General features: G+C 39.5%; 1 protein-coding gene across 1 annotated transcript in view; it reads left to right on the top strand.

Moving 5' to 3' along the window:
- Positions 1-20,828, top strand: part of MAGI1 (membrane associated guanylate kinase, WW and PDZ domain containing 1) — a 432,678-nt gene that overhangs the window by 409,091 nt on the left and 2,759 nt on the right. Inside the window, 4 exon segments of the mRNA XM_018554478.1 lie at positions 7,768-7,858; positions 7,978-8,038; positions 12,405-12,548; positions 14,859-14,997. Of these exon segments, the coding sequence (XP_018409980.1) occupies positions 7,768-7,858; positions 7,978-8,038; positions 12,405-12,548; positions 14,859-14,997 (435 nt within the window).

Here is a 20,828-nt window from a genome sequence, read left to right as displayed (position 1 = left end):
AAGCTCCCGGCCGGCCGTGTAATTACAACGGCCGGCCAGGAAGCTGCTCGCCGGGCTCCACCGTCCTCTCGTCACGGGCGAGTGGATTTTTCAAGCTCTGTGTATATATATATATATATATATATACGGTACCTGATCAAAGCACACTGACCTGATTGGCCACAGAGACACATACAATGAAAACCTAGCTTTTAATGTGTTCTCTTATTGTTTCCATCCTGCAATTGTTGTCAACAGTGGTAGTAAAAATAGACTTTACAAGGCCGCAGTTTGATGGCAACAACTCGTACTGATAAAACTGCGCAAAAAGACCGGTACATTCTAAAAAAGAAGAGCGCCATTTTCAACTTTATTTTATATGCTTTCTGCAGACTTGTACAATCATCCATTAGCTTGTTGTTATATAATCTATCAAAAGATAGAAAATAACGGCAGCTGCTAAAGTCCAGGGCAGATTGTATTATATTTGCTGATCTGTATAGCGCAATTATTTTGGTGTTCAAAACCACTCTGCTAATCCATTTTAAAAGCTATTAATTTTATTCGCTTTGTATTTCCCGTTATAGAAAAGGATCCGTCTATGTGAAATGCTTGACTGCTGAAAGCCACGTTGAGCCGAGCATTAGTTTAAAAATAGCTGGCAGAAAGTTTGCTGTACTCGGCAATGGATGTTTTTTTGTGTTTCTGCCATACTTGTGTGATGATTCTCATGAGCCATTGCAAGTGGAATATTGCCAACCTGAGCTGTTTTTTTTTGTCAGGTTGGAGGTCTGATGGATTGAGTTTGGTCAAGTACTGAGTCTAATGCTACCTGTACACCTTACAATCATCATTCGATTTCTTTCGTCACGTCATCCAAACCCCGTCCGATTTCCACTTGAATACCCCATCATGCACAGACCAATGTAGATTTCGATTATCGTTCGTTAACAATACTAACTGGCCAAAGTTCATCGATCGACAGAACGGGTTTTCGTTTGCGCATGTGCAGTGTTCATGTTACGTTATTTTTTTACGTACGAAAAAGTTTTCTAGCCTGACCGATAGACGAAATTCGGCTAGTTGTACAGTAATTGTCATCGTTCACTTTCCATCAACTGGCCGATTATAGTACGAAAACCCGATCTCATTCGTTTTTCGCATTACGAAAGGATATCACAACGATAATTGCGAGGTGTATGGGCACCTTTAGTGTCCCGGCATTAAAGCCACATTCCCGTGTTAAAGCAATTTTAAACCAAAATGTTCTCTGTTGCAGCTTATCAGTCATTGGATGAATTGGCTGCATTAGGTTTCTTTTTTTTAGGCTTTTTTACCTTTATTTTCACCTGGTGATGCTGCCATTAAAATGACAGTAAACTCAGGAGTGAAATCCCAAGTACCTTAACTATTAACAACAATGTATCTTATTTGTGTATCACTCAGCTGTAGATCCTCAAATCATCTCTGAATTGGTGCTGACACTGTCCTTCCTTCTGGAGGGGGGATACTTTTTTGTTCCCCATGGTCCCTGTGTGTGTTGTAAAGTAGCCACCGCTCCGAGCTCATTCCTGTGATGGACTACAATCTCAGGTTTAGTTTAATAATTTGTATTGAGATTGTAGTCCATCACAGGAGTGAGCTTGGAGCGGTGGCAAATTTACAACACACATAAGGACCATAGGGAACAAAAGTAGCCATCCTTCAGAAGGAAGGACAGTGTCAGCACCAATTCAGAGATGATTTGAGGATCTGCAGCCGAGTGATACACAAATAAGATACATTTATGTTAATAGTTAAAGTACTTGCATGGATTTTTAAGATTTAATTCCTGAGCTTAGTGTCACTATCTTAAAAAAACAAAAAGCAAGCTAATGCAGCCACCACATCTCAGGACTGGTAAACAGTAATATATTTCATTTATGTTTTTAGGTTTAGATAGAATTTAAAGAATGTTCAATGATTCCCTACTTAGCAACTTTTAAGAATAGATAACGGCTGCACAGGGAGTGTACTGTTTTCAGTCATTTGGGTGCCTCCATAGACCTGCATGATTAGTAAAACACAACCATTGTTCAGCATATGCAATACGCACAAATGCCTGCCCTTAGACTCATTTAAATGTATCTGAAAAAAGAAGGCTTTCATATAACCATACTATCATATTATGGTGCAGACAGTAAAACCAGTGTGTGCTGTAGGAGACAGCTGGCTGTTTTATATTCTGAGCTGTACAGTCCACCAATCGGGAGCCTTAAAGGGTATTTCCACTTTTGCAGCAAAATTTGAGAACCCCACTCTATATGTTTGTTATGTTTTCCCGTTCACACAAACATAATTTTAAAAGATTTCTTCAATTTTTAGCTGTTTCTTTGACGCAGGATTATACATAGGATTCGGGCAGCTTCTAGTGCAGGAATGGGCAACACTGGTTCTCCAGCTGTGTTTTAACTACAAATCCCAACATGCCTCTGCCTCTGGAAATCATGCCCGTAACTGTCAGTCTTGCAATGCCTCATGGGACTTGTAGTTCCACAACAGCTGGAGGGCCAGACCTGCACACTCTTGTTCTGGTTGTTAGAATAGTTGTCTTGAAGCTGATAAGGGAACAGACTTTTTTTTAAAAACGTCATCAACATACAGGATCTTCAGGGCTTTAATTAACCCATTGTTAGGACATTGTCCTGCTCATCTAGTTTACAAGTGATAATGAGATCTGCGAGCCCAGTGCAGACAGGGTTACATATTTGAAACAACACTCCCCCGACAATGAAAACTAAGCAGGATTTTTCAGTCCTGGAGTTTGCAGAAACATCATTGGAAAAGGGTAAGCTGCAATTTTTAAATGACCTGATGCTATGTGCATGGGAACATGTAACAAATGTAAAGAAAGTGCTATCCCAATTTGGCTGCAAAAGTGGAAATACGCTTTAAATCTGATATCCAGGCATGAAAATCTTCCCTATATTCCTGAATAGCCACAAAGAATATAAATCCACATTATACTATGTGAATGAGAACATGTGACAAATGCAAAGTAAGTGTTATCCTAATTTGGCTGCAAAAGTGGAAATACACTTTAAGACAGAGAAGATATTGCTGTGTGTTATCTGAGCTGCAGAGAATCTTGACTCCTCCCAGCAGCTTCTCCACCTCCTTCAGATCTGCTGACACGTGTCCAGACACAACACAGATCCGCAGACATGTATATAAAATATTGTGTTTTAGTGGTGCACCCTCTTCCGCGGCTAATGTAGGCACTCTCCTTGAATGCGCATAGTCTGGCTATTATATATTACAGCGGGGGGGGGGGGACTTGTAATTTTCTTGGTGATAATTCCCTTTTTCCATCGCTACCTACTTTTTGTGTTGCGTTATACATGATACCTCAGCTGCAATTTTAGCATAATGACCCTCATCTTGTTTAACAGATAAAATATCTCCAGGCATTTTCCCGGCTCATCATGCAAATGATAAAATCTGTCTAATGCTCTTTGCCTCCTTGTGCCACTCGGTAACTAAATTGCTGATGTGTGTGGTTAGTGTAGGAAAAATATGAAATTCATAGTACGGCAAGCTTCAGTGAGTCCCGCAATTTGTCTTTGCAAGCTGTCAGGCCGCTCAGAAAATGTACACTGATGTTTACTAATCCCTGGTCTGCTTTTTTATTAAAGGGACATTCAGTTAATTTTTTTTTTAAAGGGCATGTTTAGCATTGTTGTATACATATTCTTTATTGTGTACACAAAGTTGAACGCTTTTATCTGCATTTCTTTTTGGTCAGGTATACAGTGATACCTCGGTTCACGAACTTAATTGGTTCCACGGTTCTGGTCGCGAACCGAATCACATTTTCCCATAGGGTTCAATGTCAATCAGGTTAATCCCTTCTGACTCCTACGAACGTGGTCGCAAACCGATTTTTGGTCGCGAACAGAATAACATTTTCCCATAAGGTACAATTTAAATGAGGTTAATCCGTTCTGAACCATATGAAAAAAATGTTTTTACCACAAGTTTCATTTTTAGCACCATTCTTGCTCTGCACATTATTGTGACCTTCATTAACGCTCCGCACATTCTTGTCACCTTCATTAACACTCTGCACGTTCTTGTCACCTCTCTGCACTTTCTTTTTCCCACCATGCTTGCTCTGCACTTTCTTGGGAGCCATGCTGAATTGAGTACAGTAATGTACAGTACTGTGCTACAAAGCACACAAAAAGCTTCACAGTAAGTGTCCACGGACCTGTCTGCGACCGCAATCTCGACTGCACAAAGCCACTACCATGTGTCAGAGCAGGGAAGATGGCCACGGTCGTGTTCGTCACACGAGGCAGAGTTCGCGAACAGAGGCAAAATTTTGACGAACTTCCTGGTCGCGAACCGAATTGTTCGTGCACAGAGGGGTTCCACTGTATATAAAATACTGTATATGGATATATCTCATTTAACTTTTACAAGCTAATAGGCAGTGCACTTGTGTCTGCCACTGCCTTTGCTGAGTCATTTTAATACTATGCTGTGAATAGGCAGTAATATGAGCTACTATACACAACACAACATATAGCTGAAGAAGGGGGGACACCCTGCTTCCTCTCCAGATCACCAAGATACACCCTTATGATGGTTTAACCTGAACAGCCTTTCTTATTAGAAAGCAGACATTATATTATGAAAGCTCGTTATGTAAAGGGTTAATTTGTAAAATGATGATTGTATATAAGGATGCACCAATTCCGGTTTTTCGGTATCGAGTACGAGCACCGATATTTTTTTTCCGGTACTCGCTGATACCGATGCCGGAAGTCCCATTAAGGAAGCCAGGAGGCGTGTTAAGACTCGCCACCCGGCTTCCCAATTAGGATCAGGTGACGAGGAAGCATGGAGCCTTGTAATGACTCGTTGCCAGGCTTCCTGATTGGCCGTGAAGCTGGCCAATTTGACAACTGAGCATGAAGCCCAATCAGGAAGCTAGGCGGTGAGTCATTACATGCTGCCCGGCTTCCTGATTGGCCACTAAGTGACGAGGCAGCATGGAGCCGGCTTCCTGATTAATCGGTGCATCCCTAATTGTATACAAGTGATTGGAAAGTAATATAAAGCATTAACTTAAACGTGTAAGCATTCCAAGAACCTAGTTCAGATAAAGCTTGGTAGCAAGTCCCATAGCGAGAGGCTCCAACAGGAGCTAATCTTTGACGCATTTGTGTGAACAAAACCAAGAACTGCACAGGCACCAGGATTTACATGCTTGTGTCATCTCTGATCCAGAATCTGAGTCTAGAAAGAAGATGCTGACCTGGATGATGCCTGAGCTAATATGGTGCTAGCCAAGGCTGTAACTACAGATCATGGGGCCCCATAGTAAAAATGTGGGGGGCCTGGGCGACCTCTCACTAAACTGTGAGTAATGATGCCAAGATACCAAAGGACCTCCTCTTGTGCATCTGAATTAATCTCTACACTGTAGACTTTACAGTGGATTAGAGTTGATTTCATCAACTACAACCAGAGCAGGTGACGCCAGATTGACAGTCATTTTGGTGTCGGGCACTCGGTCATGGACGAGTGCCCGACAGTTGCATGAGAGGAGTATACCCAGCGGTATACCTTATCCCCCAGATGAACATCCCCTCCTCTCTTTTCCAGCATCCAACACCAAAATGGCCACTGGCAGGTAAGCACGTGTCATGTCATTGCGCAAGTGCACAACAATGTCACCCGCATGCGTGATGACGTCCCAGCGGTGTGTAACCTGGCGGCTGCTCCGGGTGACACCATGCCTGGGGACGCCCCTGACTACAACCACTCCAACCCTAAATGATACAGTACTGTGTTATCTTCACATGTTCTATGTTTAATTTGCCTCAACAACTTAATGGGGCCCCTTCCACCCCTAGGCCCCATAGCAGCCGCATGGGCTGCTATGGCTATAGTTATATCACTGGTGCTAGCATTCTGAAAAGATGTGCAAATGATGGTATTATCATGGGGGAATACAGTGATTATAGTCAGAGGTAATAAATACCAGGAAGTGTTACACTTACAAATACTTTCATGGCAGGTCCACTATAAGCTCTTAACTTTTTCTTGGAGAACTTCTTTAAAATCCTGGCTAGTGCATAAAATTGCTCTTTGAACAGTGTGTATACAGCAAGTATAATTTAATTACAAGGTAAGGTATAAAGGCGATGTAAAAGACGTAAATTCAGTAAACGATCTTCCTAATTAAAGTTAGTTTGCAACTAGTGGTATACCTTGATTAAATTTGGAGGTCCATTAAAATGGCTGCTTAGACCAGCATTCTATCACTTGTGGGTTTAAAGAGATAGTTAGGGACTGAAAATTTATTTCAAGGCAATTTAACATGAATTATTTGAGAAGTTTAAAGGCTTCTAAGCCAGTTAAGCCTCCAGTGCATTACATTAAAAAAGTTATTTGACTAGATGATCTCATTGTGCCTTATGAATAATATTTAGATGTTTGTTTTCATATAAAAATATATATTAATATGCTTTTATTTAGTAATGACCTCCAGTTGCTTACTTGATGGCAGATGTAGAGAGCCCACATACCTCATACAGTGCTCCAGAAGCCCAAAACTTGTGGTGCTTATGTTATGCAAATCTTGACTACCTTCTGTCATTGAGACATAGGCCCCGCCCCTCACACCATTCATGGTTGCCGCCAACTGACCAGTAGGAAGTCATTTGTGGCTTTATGAAGGGGTGGGATGCAAAGCAAGATTGCCCTAGGTTTCCAAGCCCATAATTAAGGTATTTGAGAACGCATTTTCATCATCGTTGCCCATTTAGCACTTTTAAAGTGACCACAAGTCCTGTATGAAAAAGTTGCTTGCACGTCACAATATACAACAACTGTATTTTGTCTTTTTTTTTTAAAGCTGTAGCTTTTATCATTTAAAAGCAGCCATTGAGCTTTAGCCAACTGACTTTACCTAGGCTTAGATTATGTCATCAGTGTGCTGCATGCAGGTGGAACGTTTCCCCAGTCTACTCTCCCCCAGTGATCAGATTGTAATCTTGTAGCAAGTCACAAGGGTCTGATCTGTGCCCTCTTTTGTGACACGCACAGCCAAAAAATGTACAGGCTTCAGAATTAAATTACTGTGCCATATCTAAGCAAGCATGTCAGTTCAGGGACTAGTGGCTAAAACTGGATGATGCCTGAACAAAGATGGATTTGCCTTCTTCTGCTTCTCTCTCCAAAAGGACAATGTACTGTATTCTCTGTTAAATTAGTATTATATATGCAGCGCTAAGAACCCCTAATTCCTCAGATAATTAAGTTAAATTATCAATAAAAATCAATAACGTGATAAATTCATTAATAAAAATTGTGCAAATAAAGTGTAAATAGTGCAACATAGTGCATCACATTAATGTAGATGAATGTATTAGCGCTGCGTATATAATACTAATTTAAAATTCTGGACCTAGCTGTCTGGTGTGTTGCAGCTTTGTTACCTGTGTGAGGGTTTATTTATCCAGAAGCGCAGATTCGAATTTAGATTATACCGTATTCTCTGTGATGGGTAATAAACAGAGGTGTGACACTTTCACATTACTTACCCTCCATGCAATTAACCTAAAAATATATCTAATGCTAGGTCCACTTTAACATTGAACTTACTTTAAACATGTTTACTACGTTTTCTTCTGCAGAATCTTCAATCAGCCTTACGCTAAATTAACCACATCACCATTATTGTAATATGTGCAGAATACTTGTCATATGTTGACCTTGATCATTTTATTTCTATAGAAACTTCCAATGCTTCATTACTAACCAATGCTGAGAAGATTGCCACGATTACGACCACGCATACGCCTCAGACAATATCCCAGGAAACAAAGTAAGATTCTTCATTAAATAGGTTTTAAATAAAGGAAAGTCTAGAATTGATCGTTGTTTGTATTTCTGCATCTTATGATTTAAGCTTCTTCATGGGTCTCTCTACATTTTTAATTCCAGGAACAATTCAAAACCAAAGCAAGAGCCCCAGTTTGAGTTCAAAAATCCACCAGCCACTCAGGTAAGGGAGATTGTAAACGTTTGGTTTATTGTCAGTGAAAGAATATTCTTGCTGGATAAGAAAAGCTATCATAAGGTGGTTAATTTGAAAACTGGTAGAGCATCAAGCTTGCGGGAACATTGTATATTTTCATGGACCTGTTAGCATTAGAAACATCTCGGGGTGATAATGCCCCCTGTTTGGAATGTTAAAGATACGCTTTGTTTACTTTGGAGAGATACGGTGAGATTTATAGGATGAATCTACATTGATAAAGCACATTTATATGGAATGTGCTGAAGCCGATCAGCTGTGAAAGCAGTAACTGGTCTTCTATCTTCACATGAGCATTTCACGCACTTCAAGCTTGGTGGAGGTTCTGAAAAAAAATTAGATGTTTGCTATAGTGTGGCAGCCCCAACTGGTTCCTTGGGACATCGGCAGTTTTATGTTTGGGCTTGGCAAAGGTTAAAGTTCTGAGAAAATCAAATGATTGCTATATTGTGTCATTTCCAAAGGTTTTTTGGGTCAAGAGCAATTTTAGGTTTGGGTTTGGCAAGGGTTAGAGTCATGATAAGGAATGGAATAATTTGGGTGGTGGAGTACTGGATTGGTGGAGGTTCTCAAAGGATGAAACGGTTGCTATAGTGTGTCAGCCCCAACCCCCAGGGTCTTTAGGATATCAGCATTTTTATGTCTGTGGGCTTGGCAATGGTTAGAGTCATTGTTAGGAATGGAAGAATTTGGGTGGTGGAGTACTGGACTTCAAGCTTTGTGGAGGTTCTCAAAGGATCACATGGTTGCTATAGTGTGGCAGCCCCAACCAAGGTCCTTGGAATAGCAGCAGTTTTATCCCTGTGGGATTGGCAATGGTTAGAGTCATTGTTAGGAATGGAAGAATTTGGGTAGTGGAGCACTTGAGGTTCTAAAACAAAATAAATTAAATGATTGCTATAGTGTGGCAGCCTCAACCGGGATCCATGGGACATCAGCAATTTCATGTCTGTGGGCTTGACAAAGGTTAGAGTCGTGATTAGGATTGGAAGAATTTGGGTGGTGAAGCACTAGAATTCATGCTTGGTGGAGTGATTGCTATGGTGTGACAGCCCTATACAAGTATGGAATAATCAAACAAGAGCAACTAACTGTAGGTATCAGTCCAGTTTGTCATTAGAAGGTCTATCAAAAGCTGACTTTCAATGCGTTTCAGGAGTTATGAATAAATCCCCCTTCATCAGAACTAGAGTAGAAAAGTATAAAGTTTTATATAACAGTTATTAGAGTTACACAAATGTATTAGTTTATGCATTCTATAAAAATTATTAAAATACATTTAGAACAAGGACTTGATTTTAGTTGGCTCAGTTCATGAAAGCACATCATCAAGTATAAGTTCATTATGAAGACTGTATTAAATAATTACACATTCTGTACCGTGGGCCCAGGCAGTTTTTAATTCATGGACCACACCAGTTTAATGGGATCATGCATAAGGGTAGGTGCACATAGACATTTGTAGTTTCTGACATAGGTTTGAGAAACATTTCTGCAAGGTTTAGACCACCGTGTTTTAATTTTAAATTGAACATTATGCAGTGTCATACCGGCAGATGATATTGAAATGATGCATCCAGGTACAATAACGGTACATGTGTATTATGTATGATCATTTGATAATCGTAAGGGAACCTTAATGAAGGGTAATACACAGCCATTGCTAATCACCTCCTGAAAGAAAGAGCTGAAACTGACTCACAATGCAGAACACCTAACTGAAGAACTTTTTCTTAGCTCCCCATGGGCCCCCTTAAGTCTGGGGCCCCAGGCAGCCGTCCATTCTGCCCTTATTATATAATGTGCCACTGCTTACGGCTGTTTTAGGGGGATAATGATTCTTGGAAATCATGTCTACAAACGGATTGCTCTTGTTGTCATGGCTGCAAAGCTGAAACATTTGATTTTTGCTGACAATTTTAGAAAATAATGGTCTCGGGTTGAACCAGAGAGGAAGACTTTTTAACTTTTGAAATTACACAATATCTTGCTTGGCAGTTATGTTTTGTATCCTTATTTAATGAAACTGGAATTCTCCTTAGAAAAGAAGTGATTGTTAAATTTATGGCTGAGATGATAAGAAAGGCGCAAAATTTATGGCTGAGATGATGAGAAAGGCGCAGGGATATAGAAACAAACAAGCAGAATTGTCATAGCCGTTTACAGGTGATCTACGTTCCTCCAGTTTGTAATGCGTGTTACTCTATTCCGATAAGCCTTCCCCTTCAGCAACAAAGAAAAGCACTGAAAATATATTTCAGGCGTCTTACCGCACATCGGCCGTAGCGGATATTTACCCTAAAAAACTGCTTGCTTATGGAATTTTTCATAGCACATTTATCAGGTCAGGAGACAGATATTGTGCTGATGAGCCGTTCGCCTAATCCATGGTGCGTTTCAAGCGAGGAGATAAAAGGCCGTAACTCAGTTAAATGAGCATCAAACAAAACGGGATGTGGCAGATATTATACTTATTGCAATAAGGAACAATAACCTCTCCGTTGTTTTAGAAAACTGTCAAATGTAACAAGTACCTGTTTCTTTTACACTTTGCATTTGTTGAAGCTGAACTCCAGTGAAACCAATAAATACACAGATCAGATAGATGTAAGCGAGTGGTTTTGTCTGCCAAAGGATTTGTACATGTGTGTATCCAGCCCTGAGATTTACACAGCTCTACCACCAAGCACAGCCCTGATGAGCTCGTCTGTCTGTCACTCTGCTTTCTCCTCCGATCAACAGACTGCTTAGAACACATGAGCTCTGCAGCACAGCTTACTTGCTTCTTTTGCTTCTGCTCCCTCCGATAGTCTTAGCTCTGCTGTGGACTGTAAGAGGTTAATACCAAGTCAAATTATGCTTGCATTAAAAAAAAAACATTTAATTTTGTATTAATGAATACAGAGCTCCATTCATTTGTGTCTTTTATATGTGCCTGGACTTCAGCTTTTAATCTCTAGCTGTACAGTATCTGGTTATCATCCAAAATATAAATCGTGTTTCAAGATACACAGACATGAATTGTTACCAAAGAGAAGCCGAATTCCACATTCATTTTTCAAATCAATTGCCCATTATGGTAAAAAACAAAAAAGAAATAAAATGTATGCTGCAGTACTCTCCTTCCCACATCTGCTGCCACCCCACATACATACTCATCGCTTTGCAATCCAGTGCTGGTCCTCTTCGGTGCTGAATGACGCACAGGTTAAGTGTCTACATACTCGCAAAGGATCTGTGCGCATCTCTCGAGTTCCTCCACATCAAACTCATCATCATGTCTTTATGGAGGTGGCTTTGTGCACAGGGGAACAGTCCTGCTGGAACTGAAAAAACGTCCCCCAATCTGTTGCAACAGGAGAACTATGAGATGAGTGATTTCCACTCACCTCATAGTTCTAGCCCACCTGTGACAATGAGACTGTTTTGCTCACCTTCCGATCCTGTCACGGCTCTCTGCCGTGACAGGGGGAGGGGCTGGATTCCCCTCTCCCCGCTCCGATCTGCCAGCGCTGACTGGCGGAACAGACGGGGGAGCAGGCGGGTACAGCTGGCTCTGCCTTTAGATAGGCAGAGCCAGCTGTCACTCATGCAGCTGGGCGGATCCCGTCATCTACATCGGGATCCGATCCGGCTGCGGCGTCTCAGTATACCGCGAGCTGTAGCTCGCGGTATACTGAGCTTAGGGTAATGGGAGGACGCTAGTTTGTGTCCTCCCGTTACCCTAAGGAGAACTATGGGGAAAAACACTGACCCCATAGTTCTTTAAATGTCTTCACATGCTGGAGCATTACAAGGCTGGAAACCCCTGAACTCAGTCATTTGGAGGGTGATAGACATATGTGTGGCCATAAACATAGGTGTGATGGTCAAGTGTCCATAAGCTTCTGGCCATTTAGTGTGAACTGATGGCAGGGATTTCTAGATGTCCTTTACAGTCATAATAATGCACATTCAGCAGATCTTGTGTTCTTAAGAGCTTTCAGAAGTCAGTGCATACCTGCATGTCCTATGGCCATCTGATGTGTGTGGGCAGCTTATCTCTCCGTTATCTCCCTATGAGACAAAAGCTGTGCTAAATCACTGATAGGTGATTAGAAGTGCCCCATTGGACCTAATACGGTAATATAAATAAGTGTACGTATTTTCAGAAATGAGTTTGGATCAACTGATGTTTCCTACGCTGGAGGCTTCGACTAAAGACAAATGTAAAATACCAATAAAAATGTATAAAAGGGAGGCAGGGCAACAGGAACACAAATAATGTTAGAACTGCAGCGAAGGGTTTAACTGGCAACCAATGTATTTATTATTTGTTTTCCTTTAGCAACAGGAGCCAGAATTTTATACAGCAGAGCTTGATAAGGGAACGAAAGGTTTCGGGTTCAGCCTGCGAGGAGGACGGGAGTATAACATGGACCTTTACGTTCTACGTCTAGCAGAAGACGGTCCTGCGGAGAGGTGTGGGAAGATAAGGGTATGTATGAAGACTTTACTTTTCTCTATAATCAATACACTTTTATTTTTGCATAATTGCTGGCATATTAAAACCTCCTGGATTTTTATATTGTCTGGGACTCCAGGGAGGAGGTATATGCACCATTTTTTTGGGCTTCTGGCAATGGCCATCTGATGTAGCATATCTTAGAATGAACCAATAATTGGGGGCTGTAGTTCTGAGATAGTGACACTTTTTTAACCTAACCTTGTGTGAGGAGCCAGAGATTCAAACTACTATTGGAGAAGCTCCATTTGTAATCTCCAAGAGATAGAGTAAGCCAATGGATGATGCAGCCCACTGGTGCCCAGCCACCCATAGTACTAAAGTATCTTTGTGGCACATTTGTGCAATATGAAGAGGAGCCGGCCAGGACCACATTGGAGGAAAGACCACTGGGTCAGAGAGGAAGGTAAGTATTATCCCAGGTGGGCTGAACTTGGGGTGTGGTGGGTTTAATAAAGGACATCTTCGCTGAGGGTAAAGTTGCCCTTTCATTTATTTTAGTAAATGCTGGAACGTGGCATTACCTGTTCTTAATGCCTCTCACTATGGCGGGGTTTCACACCAGCTGCAGGGTTTTTAATATTAGTTGATCATTTTTAAGAATTCAGCACAAAGAGGAGGGAGACCCAAGTTGTAGCAGGAGGAGAAATTCCCAGAAGATGTAAGAAGCCATTGGATGACTTAGAACAACCGGCTCCACATACAGCTAAATATCTCTTTCAGCCGCGACGGCAAAAATCTAAAGGAATTACCACATTATGTGGTTTGATAATTATTACAATGATAATAATTGCCAATTTATGTTCAGGTTTTATAGCACATTCTAGATGAAATTAAGCAGTTTTTTTCCCCAAACCTACTTTATAACACTCTTCATGATTCTGTTCGAGACAAATGTGACTGCTAAAAGCAACACTTCAATTTACTGCACTCCATCTATTAGACAAAAGGATCAAAACTGAGATCTTTCCTCCACTGGAGCTGTTGTATTTATTAGATGTTTTTCGTATGTGTGTGTGTGTGTGTGTGTACATACAAAGAAAACCATTGCTTTTGTTTTTAGTGTTTCGAATGGTGGTTAGGTTGCTGTTTTTAGAGGTGTGTATATGCATACTGCTTCACATTAATGTATGAGGCTCTTAAAATGAGCCTGCAGCCATATTCTTATGTTTTTAACAAACTGTAAATGAGCTTTAAAACAAGTCCACAGCAGAAGCACTGAAGTCCTTTAACGTGTGAGATTACAACACCACAAGCACATATAAATAAAGGAAAGGTTCATTGTTTGATACATTTGCATTACGTTTTGTCAAAAATCAGCTTTTAGTACCTTTTTATAAGATTTTATTTGTTGGTCACATGGCTGTACAGCCTTCCTTCACACCCGTTTTACTTATAGCAGGGGGGTGTTTCATATTTTTACATGGGTGGGCACTTTAGGTGACATTTCAAGAAGGAACAATGTTCAATTACCACCAGAGAATACATTAGGGCTGCTCCTGATATTGTTATCAGCCGGTTGAGAGGAGGGACAGGGCTGGTATGTCACCATACAGTAGATGTGACCCTCCACCTCCATCGCCCAGAGTAAGCTGAAGGACTGTAGGGAAAGCTGAGCTGCTGAGAGAACAACTTTAATGGCTTCAGTGCTACTGTGAGCTTTAGAGATGAATTGCTTCGCAATGCTTCCAGCTACATAGGTCACTGAGATCTTGTTTTAAAGCTTTTGTGCTGCTTGGTAAGAATATGTAAATGCTTAAATTATACAATGGGAATTATTTGCATAATAGAATCATGTGTATTCATTATAATAGGAATGTTTGGCAGGCACTAGCAGCAGGCGTTGGAACGGCCCAGTATTCGAACATAACAATGGTGCTTGTAGGCTGCTGCTTTGTATACCTGACAGCAGTTATTTGTTTGTGACAAATTTGCTTAAATCTATTCTGTCTCTAGTACCCTTATAATATTGCAAAAAATAAAAAGGTAAGGCATACTATCTAAGCCACTTTAAAAAAAAAAAATCAAGAACAGGCGATGGAACATTTGCTTCACATGCATCAGTCTGAGGTCTATTATTGTGCATTGGCAAAGAGAAAAGTGACAGGAATCTATAAAGGCCAAGGTTATTTTTGACGCAGTTTTGCTTTTATACTTGACGCGATGGCAATTTCAGTGTTATTACAGTGGTAAAGAGACTGTGACCAAACACTTTCTTTTTTTTCTTTCGTTTTTTTCTTTTGGTAACAAATGAAATAATAGGTTGTGAATTGCTTCTTGCAGGTTGGCGATGAGATACTAGAAATCAACGGAGAGTCCACAAAAAACATGAAGCACACTCGGGCAATTGAACTGATTAAAAATGGCGGACGGCGAGTGCGTCTAAGTCTGAAACGTGGTGATGGTTCTGTGCCGGAATATGGTGGGTCAAACACTGAAAACCTTCCTTTGCTCCCTACCATCACTCCATGAATGATCTCTTTCTGTCAAGAATCTGGAGCAGGAAATACTTTTTTCTCCTTTATATTTTTTTTCTTTAAATCACCAGTGTCTTACCAACTCTTGTGAAATCTGATTAATTGCTTCGCTTGTACTGAATTTCCGCTCTCCTCAACCTCTGCTTGCTTCTGTGGACTTTTGGGGCTCAGTATGAGGATTTAAAAAAAAAAAAAAATCAACGTAGCATCTTTTTGGTGAAGGAGGAACTTAAAAAAAAATTCTATTTGTTAAAACTCTACTGTATTGAACTGTGCCAAACTGTTCTGATCCTTCTTTTGTAACAAATAAGGAATCCGCCATTTACAAAAAAGAAAAATGTCATTCTTACTGGAAATCACACACTTTATGAATTCTTCCTAATTTGCCTGCACTGCAAACATAACGTTTGTGAATTGTTGATTCCTGCTTGTTTCAGCATCGTTTTTAACTAGCAAAGAGAAAAAAAAAAAGATTTTATTTGTCAAAGCGTAAATGAAAAGGAAATTTATTTAGAGAATGGAGAGATATATATGTTATCAGGGAACTGAATATTCTAAACATAATTCTATTTTATGCGAGAGTATGTTCTAGCAAATACTGTGCTAAAGTCAGTATATTGTAAAATATTCCTATTTAATTGCTGATAGCTCCTATATGTTTATGTATAGGGCATGTCCCAACCAAAGGTCTTTGAAGTTTCTATAAACCGTTCTGAAGCCATTTTTATCCTCCCAAACATTTTTTTGTTTTGTTTTTGTCACCTTTCTATACTTTGCCATTATATAAGTGGGCCATCTGCAAATACATGAATGGGTACTGATTAATGGGAGATCTGCAAGACTAAGGCTATTCATAAATGTATGAAAATAGTAGACATGTGTCCAATCTTGCTTGAAAAGATTGTTCCCTAAACAATAACAAGTGTCTCTACTGAGAATGTCATTCATTCGAAAAATACATGGCAATGCCAGATCGTATTATAATAATTCTTGCAAGCACAGAACTTTTTTTAATTGTTCGATTATCTCACAGTAAGATGGAAGCAAAGACATGCAAAATGATCTCCTTTGCCTAACACAATATGGCGGAAAAATTCAATTTCTACAGATCATTTTTTTGCTATCTTATGTCTATGAATAGCCTCATAGGTCTTTGCTACATCCTTTCCTTGTTTTGTATTGACCCTTAGTAGAAAACATTTTCATTTCAATCCTAACTTTTAGTACACTTACTATTAATGACCAAGTTAAAATAAATTTGTAGAGTCTATACAAAAAAAATATTGACTTTAAGCGACTCTGTTGCTACTTTAAAGAGGTTTTAAAACGGGCGTCCCTGCAACAGAAAGGGTTAATCTGTGCCTCTCCTGGTGCCCACTGTGTGCAATGGCCACAGGGTGTGTACTGAGTGCTTGGTCCCTGCTGTTCTCTGTGGTAGCCTTTGCTGGCCATTACTGTAGCCTATAGTGATGTACAGGCTGGCAGAAAGAACTATGAGGTGCACGGGGCTATCAGAAGTAGTGATAGAGTCATTTGAAAGTGAACCTGTATACAGTGCAGGTAGTGTTGAATAGAAAAAAAATATAAGGTAACTTTTTTGTTCACCCCTGCATGGTGCTGCTGGAACCGTTCCAAAAAACTTTCAGCTATGGCGAAATTGCCTGTCCCAAGCAGCTAATTACCAAATGCTAGCACCGTGGGACAGAATACTGCCAAAGCTACAGAGAAATCCTATGCAAATACAGACTTGCTTAGTTAGTATTAGCATAGTGTTTTTGGGAGCTTTTGAAGTGCGCTGATGGGTAGGAGTGAGGTGACACATTAATGATGTGTTAAAGCACCTTATGGATCTATTGGTTTGGACCAACTTTCTATTTGATATCACCAGTGCAGATTTGCTTTAAAGGGGAAGCATCTGCCTTTTTCTACGTTACTGGTAATGGAAAATATTTTACAAAAAAAAAACAATACTGCCAAAAAAATGTCTTTTAAATGCGAACAAAAAAACTTGTTTTTAACATTGCAAGCTTTTGGAGTATCGTGGCTCTTCAGCAACAATATTTACCCAATTTGTAAAACTGGCTTGACAAAGACCTTCAGTGCTCCAGAAGATTGCAAAAAAATACTTTTTGCTTTTTTTTACCACTCCAAATGAGTTACCATTTAATATCTGTTCTTGGCTAACGTAGTACAACATTCTTTTTCTGTCTTCCTGGGAGTATCATTTTTAACATGAACAAATCAGGGAAAACTTTGAACAGTTTAACCTGTTAAGCATCCCAGAAAACAAAACTAAAGCAGACTGAGGGAATGGAGCTGTAGAACCATTTTTGTCTTCCTACACCCTTGGACGTACAATTTATTAGACAGTATGTTTCATTGGAGTTTAGTATTAGTTGATAGGTTTTATTGGAGGTGTTGTCTAGCGGAGCACAGCATTAGGGCCAGTGGTAGACAGTCACCAAAGGGTTTCTGTGCAGGAACAATTCTTGGACCCCCCCATTCAACTACTTTACATCTACAAGCACTTGAACAGAAAGATAAATACATTAATGGAGATGAGGAGTAGGCTTTGTGATACTCAGAACTCTCTCATAGTTTATAATATATAACTGGGGTCTAACAGTAAACAGCCCATTCACTTCCAGTTTAAATGCTGCCAAGAGGAAATGGTAAACGCATTGTCTAAGTGCTTAATGCTGATAAGGTGAAGGAGGTGCTTGCTGCCTAATACTTAGACATAAAACGTAAGCAAGGTTTAGGCATCTTTAGGAATGCCTCCATTTTCTTCCCTGCCCAAGAAGTAACTAATGTCCTGATCAACATTATGGTTGGAGGAGTCCTCGCATTTGCCTCAACGTCATCTTGCCTCATAAGTCCCACAGGACCTCCACCTCAAATATTTTAAATTATGCTAGTGATCATATGGGATAGTGGATTATAGAAACTCTTTTTCTGATCAATGCTTTTGGGTTTCGTTTGGTGGATGGGAAAAAGAGAAACGTGATCTAAATTATGGCCATAGATGGGACGCCCTTAACCGTTATTTATCACGGACAGTGGTTCCCTTGTACTTTGGATCATTCACTATTCTCCATAGTAGAGTAAAGGATCAGGAGCCACTCGCAATAAGATTTTTCAGCAAGTACCTCAGACAAGTCATCAAGTTTAAAACGAGTGATAATGGCAAGCCATTTTCCTAATCGTAAGCATTTTTATCTTATAACAGTTAATTACTAGATATATTAAATACTATCCTTATATACCATTTGATTGATTTCAGTTATAGTAATACTGCACCCCATGTGTTCACTTGGAGATTTAAAGATAAAGGCATGAGATGGTGGTTGGATACTAATAATGCCTGAAGAGACCCATTATTAAAGATAAATATGCATTTGTATATTACACCAGATTGCATGTTTATATATTTTACAGACAAGATAAGGTTGGTGCCTTATCTCAGGGGAACAGTAATGTGCATACTAGCCACCTTACCCCTAACCAAAGACAATCTACCATGCTACCCATAGTGTATACATTAGAATATATTGCTGTCTATTGATACAACAGGAGTAGATCATCTCAATGTCTGTCTCTGTTAAGTAAGGTGCTAAAAATAGGTATTTTTATTAACAACCAGGATCTCTGGTGAAGGGACCAGGCACGGAACCCATTGGCTGCAAGCCAGTGGACAATATCATCTGGCAGTGATCACTGTTAACTGACATGGTGCCTTTTTTTTGTTTGAAAAAGAAAACACACTTTTACCAGAATTTTTCCTATCATGAAGGGATTTTAGCTGCTGCTGATTGAATTTTAAGGATTTATATTAAATAAACATTAAAGTAGTAAGGACTGTGATATTAATAATTGCGAATTTAGACTTTTTCTTTTTAAACTGATGTTTTATTCACTTGGCAGTAAAAAAACATCATCATATAGAAAAATCACTATGCTTCCCCTTTAACAGAACTGTTGCCAACTGCATCCCATATTATTTTAAAAACAATTGCAGTGTTTTTTTGTCATTCTGTACATTGACATAGAGTAAGAGGCATAACGATGATTGTGCATGGTCCTTGACATCATTCACAACGTCACCCTCATTATTTTCTTAACGTCAGAAAAACAAAAACTAAAAAAAAAAAATAGTATCCCAATGAATTGTTGAAGAAATATTTTGCTGTATGCAACTATTTTATGTATATATTTTTATTGTCCATTATTTTAATGGTTTCTCGTTTAAGATGCACTGTATTGTTAAGTACCCATTGTATAAACTGTCTTGTTCCGAGGGGGTTTGCCTCGATACATGGCTGTTGCACTCCTGAGACAGATGGGAAGCCAATTGACTTTTCAGCAAACTTTTTGCTTTACTAATTTATTTGTTTTAAAAATAATATAATGCAGAGACTTTGAAAGTTTTGCTGCTAAAAGCTGTGCAGGTTTAAACCATTACAGGGGGTCATCTGTTTCATGCTCCCCATTATAACAAATGTGAAGTTCCAGCATAATACATCTTAAATGGAACATGCTTCATAGTGAGGCTGTATTTTTTTTTTGTAATGGTTTTTTTTTTGTAATTTAATTTTAATGTTGTGGTCTGCTGTGGGCTTGTATATATCTACACATTTTTTTTTTCCGTTGAATGTAAATGTTATTTTTTTTTTCTGGCAACCTGTTAATCTGTTTCCCGGTTTTTCTTTTTCAATTTTTTTTGGGGGGAAAAAATATTTATTATAGTCTTGTCTGTAAAAACAAAAAAAATCACATTCTAGATGCCTAATGTCACAATAGAACTCGCAATTTTCACAGCCTTATTTGGATGTCACCTAGCCAACTTGGTCGGAACTAAAAATAAACCATCCTATGAATTATGAAGATTCAATAAATCTGTTTCTCCTTTCCTCTTTCGATTCATAGGGTTTCTAAATCTTCTACTTTTTCTCTTTCCTTCTCTCTTCTTCGCTTGTCTTGGTGCGGGGCTATACCTTCCTCAGCGATGATACCTCCTAATATCGCTGCATGTATGAGAAATGACAAGCTCGGAGAGCCTTGCATCTACCTAATGGGCCAAAATCAAACTACGGTTTGTAGCTAAGTCAATCCTAGGTGTTTCTGTGCTGTGGCCTAATGATTACCCATTGCTTGTGCTTTGCTAAACTTTCTACTTGTCCAGTAACTCATGAACACACTACATTTCTCTGAACCGTACATGTAAGTACAATACTGGATGTTTCTGATGCAAGCCCTGTGACTCCATCGCAACCACATTCCAAAAAGTTTGCTTGCAAGCTTAATGTCTGGCAATTTTTATGAAAGCCGTATGTGATCAAGCATGGTGGCCAGTCTACAAGATGCACTCCGGTTTTGTGGCTTGACAAAGTGAAGTGTGAGTTTAGCTTTGTTTTTATGTCCTTCCAGAGTGAACAAGCCTTTAGCTGAGGAAAAAAGTAGCAGGACAGTTTAGGAACTATTGATATAGGTAAAGCATGCTATGTTTTACCCCAAACTTGCATGACATATTCACGGTATTGTGTCTTGATCTAAGCTACAGTGTAATGACGAATATTTTAGGCAATCAAAATTAAAATGGTCCTGAGGCCAAGTGGATGGAACGTCAACAGAAATTTTTTGGCAACTGATAAGTTGGGGAATAGTTAGGTTAAATTACAATTTAGCTGAAGCTTTCTGGGATATTAACCAGGTATTTTGTATTCGCAAATATATGCTGGTACACTACTGGAAGCTTTTAATGAACAAGTTGTGCATG

This window comes from Nanorana parkeri, unplaced genomic scaffold, assembly GCF_000935625.1.
Source record: "Nanorana parkeri isolate BGI_ZX_2015 unplaced genomic scaffold, ASM93562v1 scaffold9, whole genome shotgun sequence".
NCBI classification, from domain to species: domain Eukaryota; kingdom Metazoa; phylum Chordata; class Amphibia; order Anura; family Dicroglossidae; genus Nanorana; species Nanorana parkeri.
Note: the sequence above shows the minus strand (reverse complement) of the source record. Positions and strands in the feature narration are given on the sequence as shown.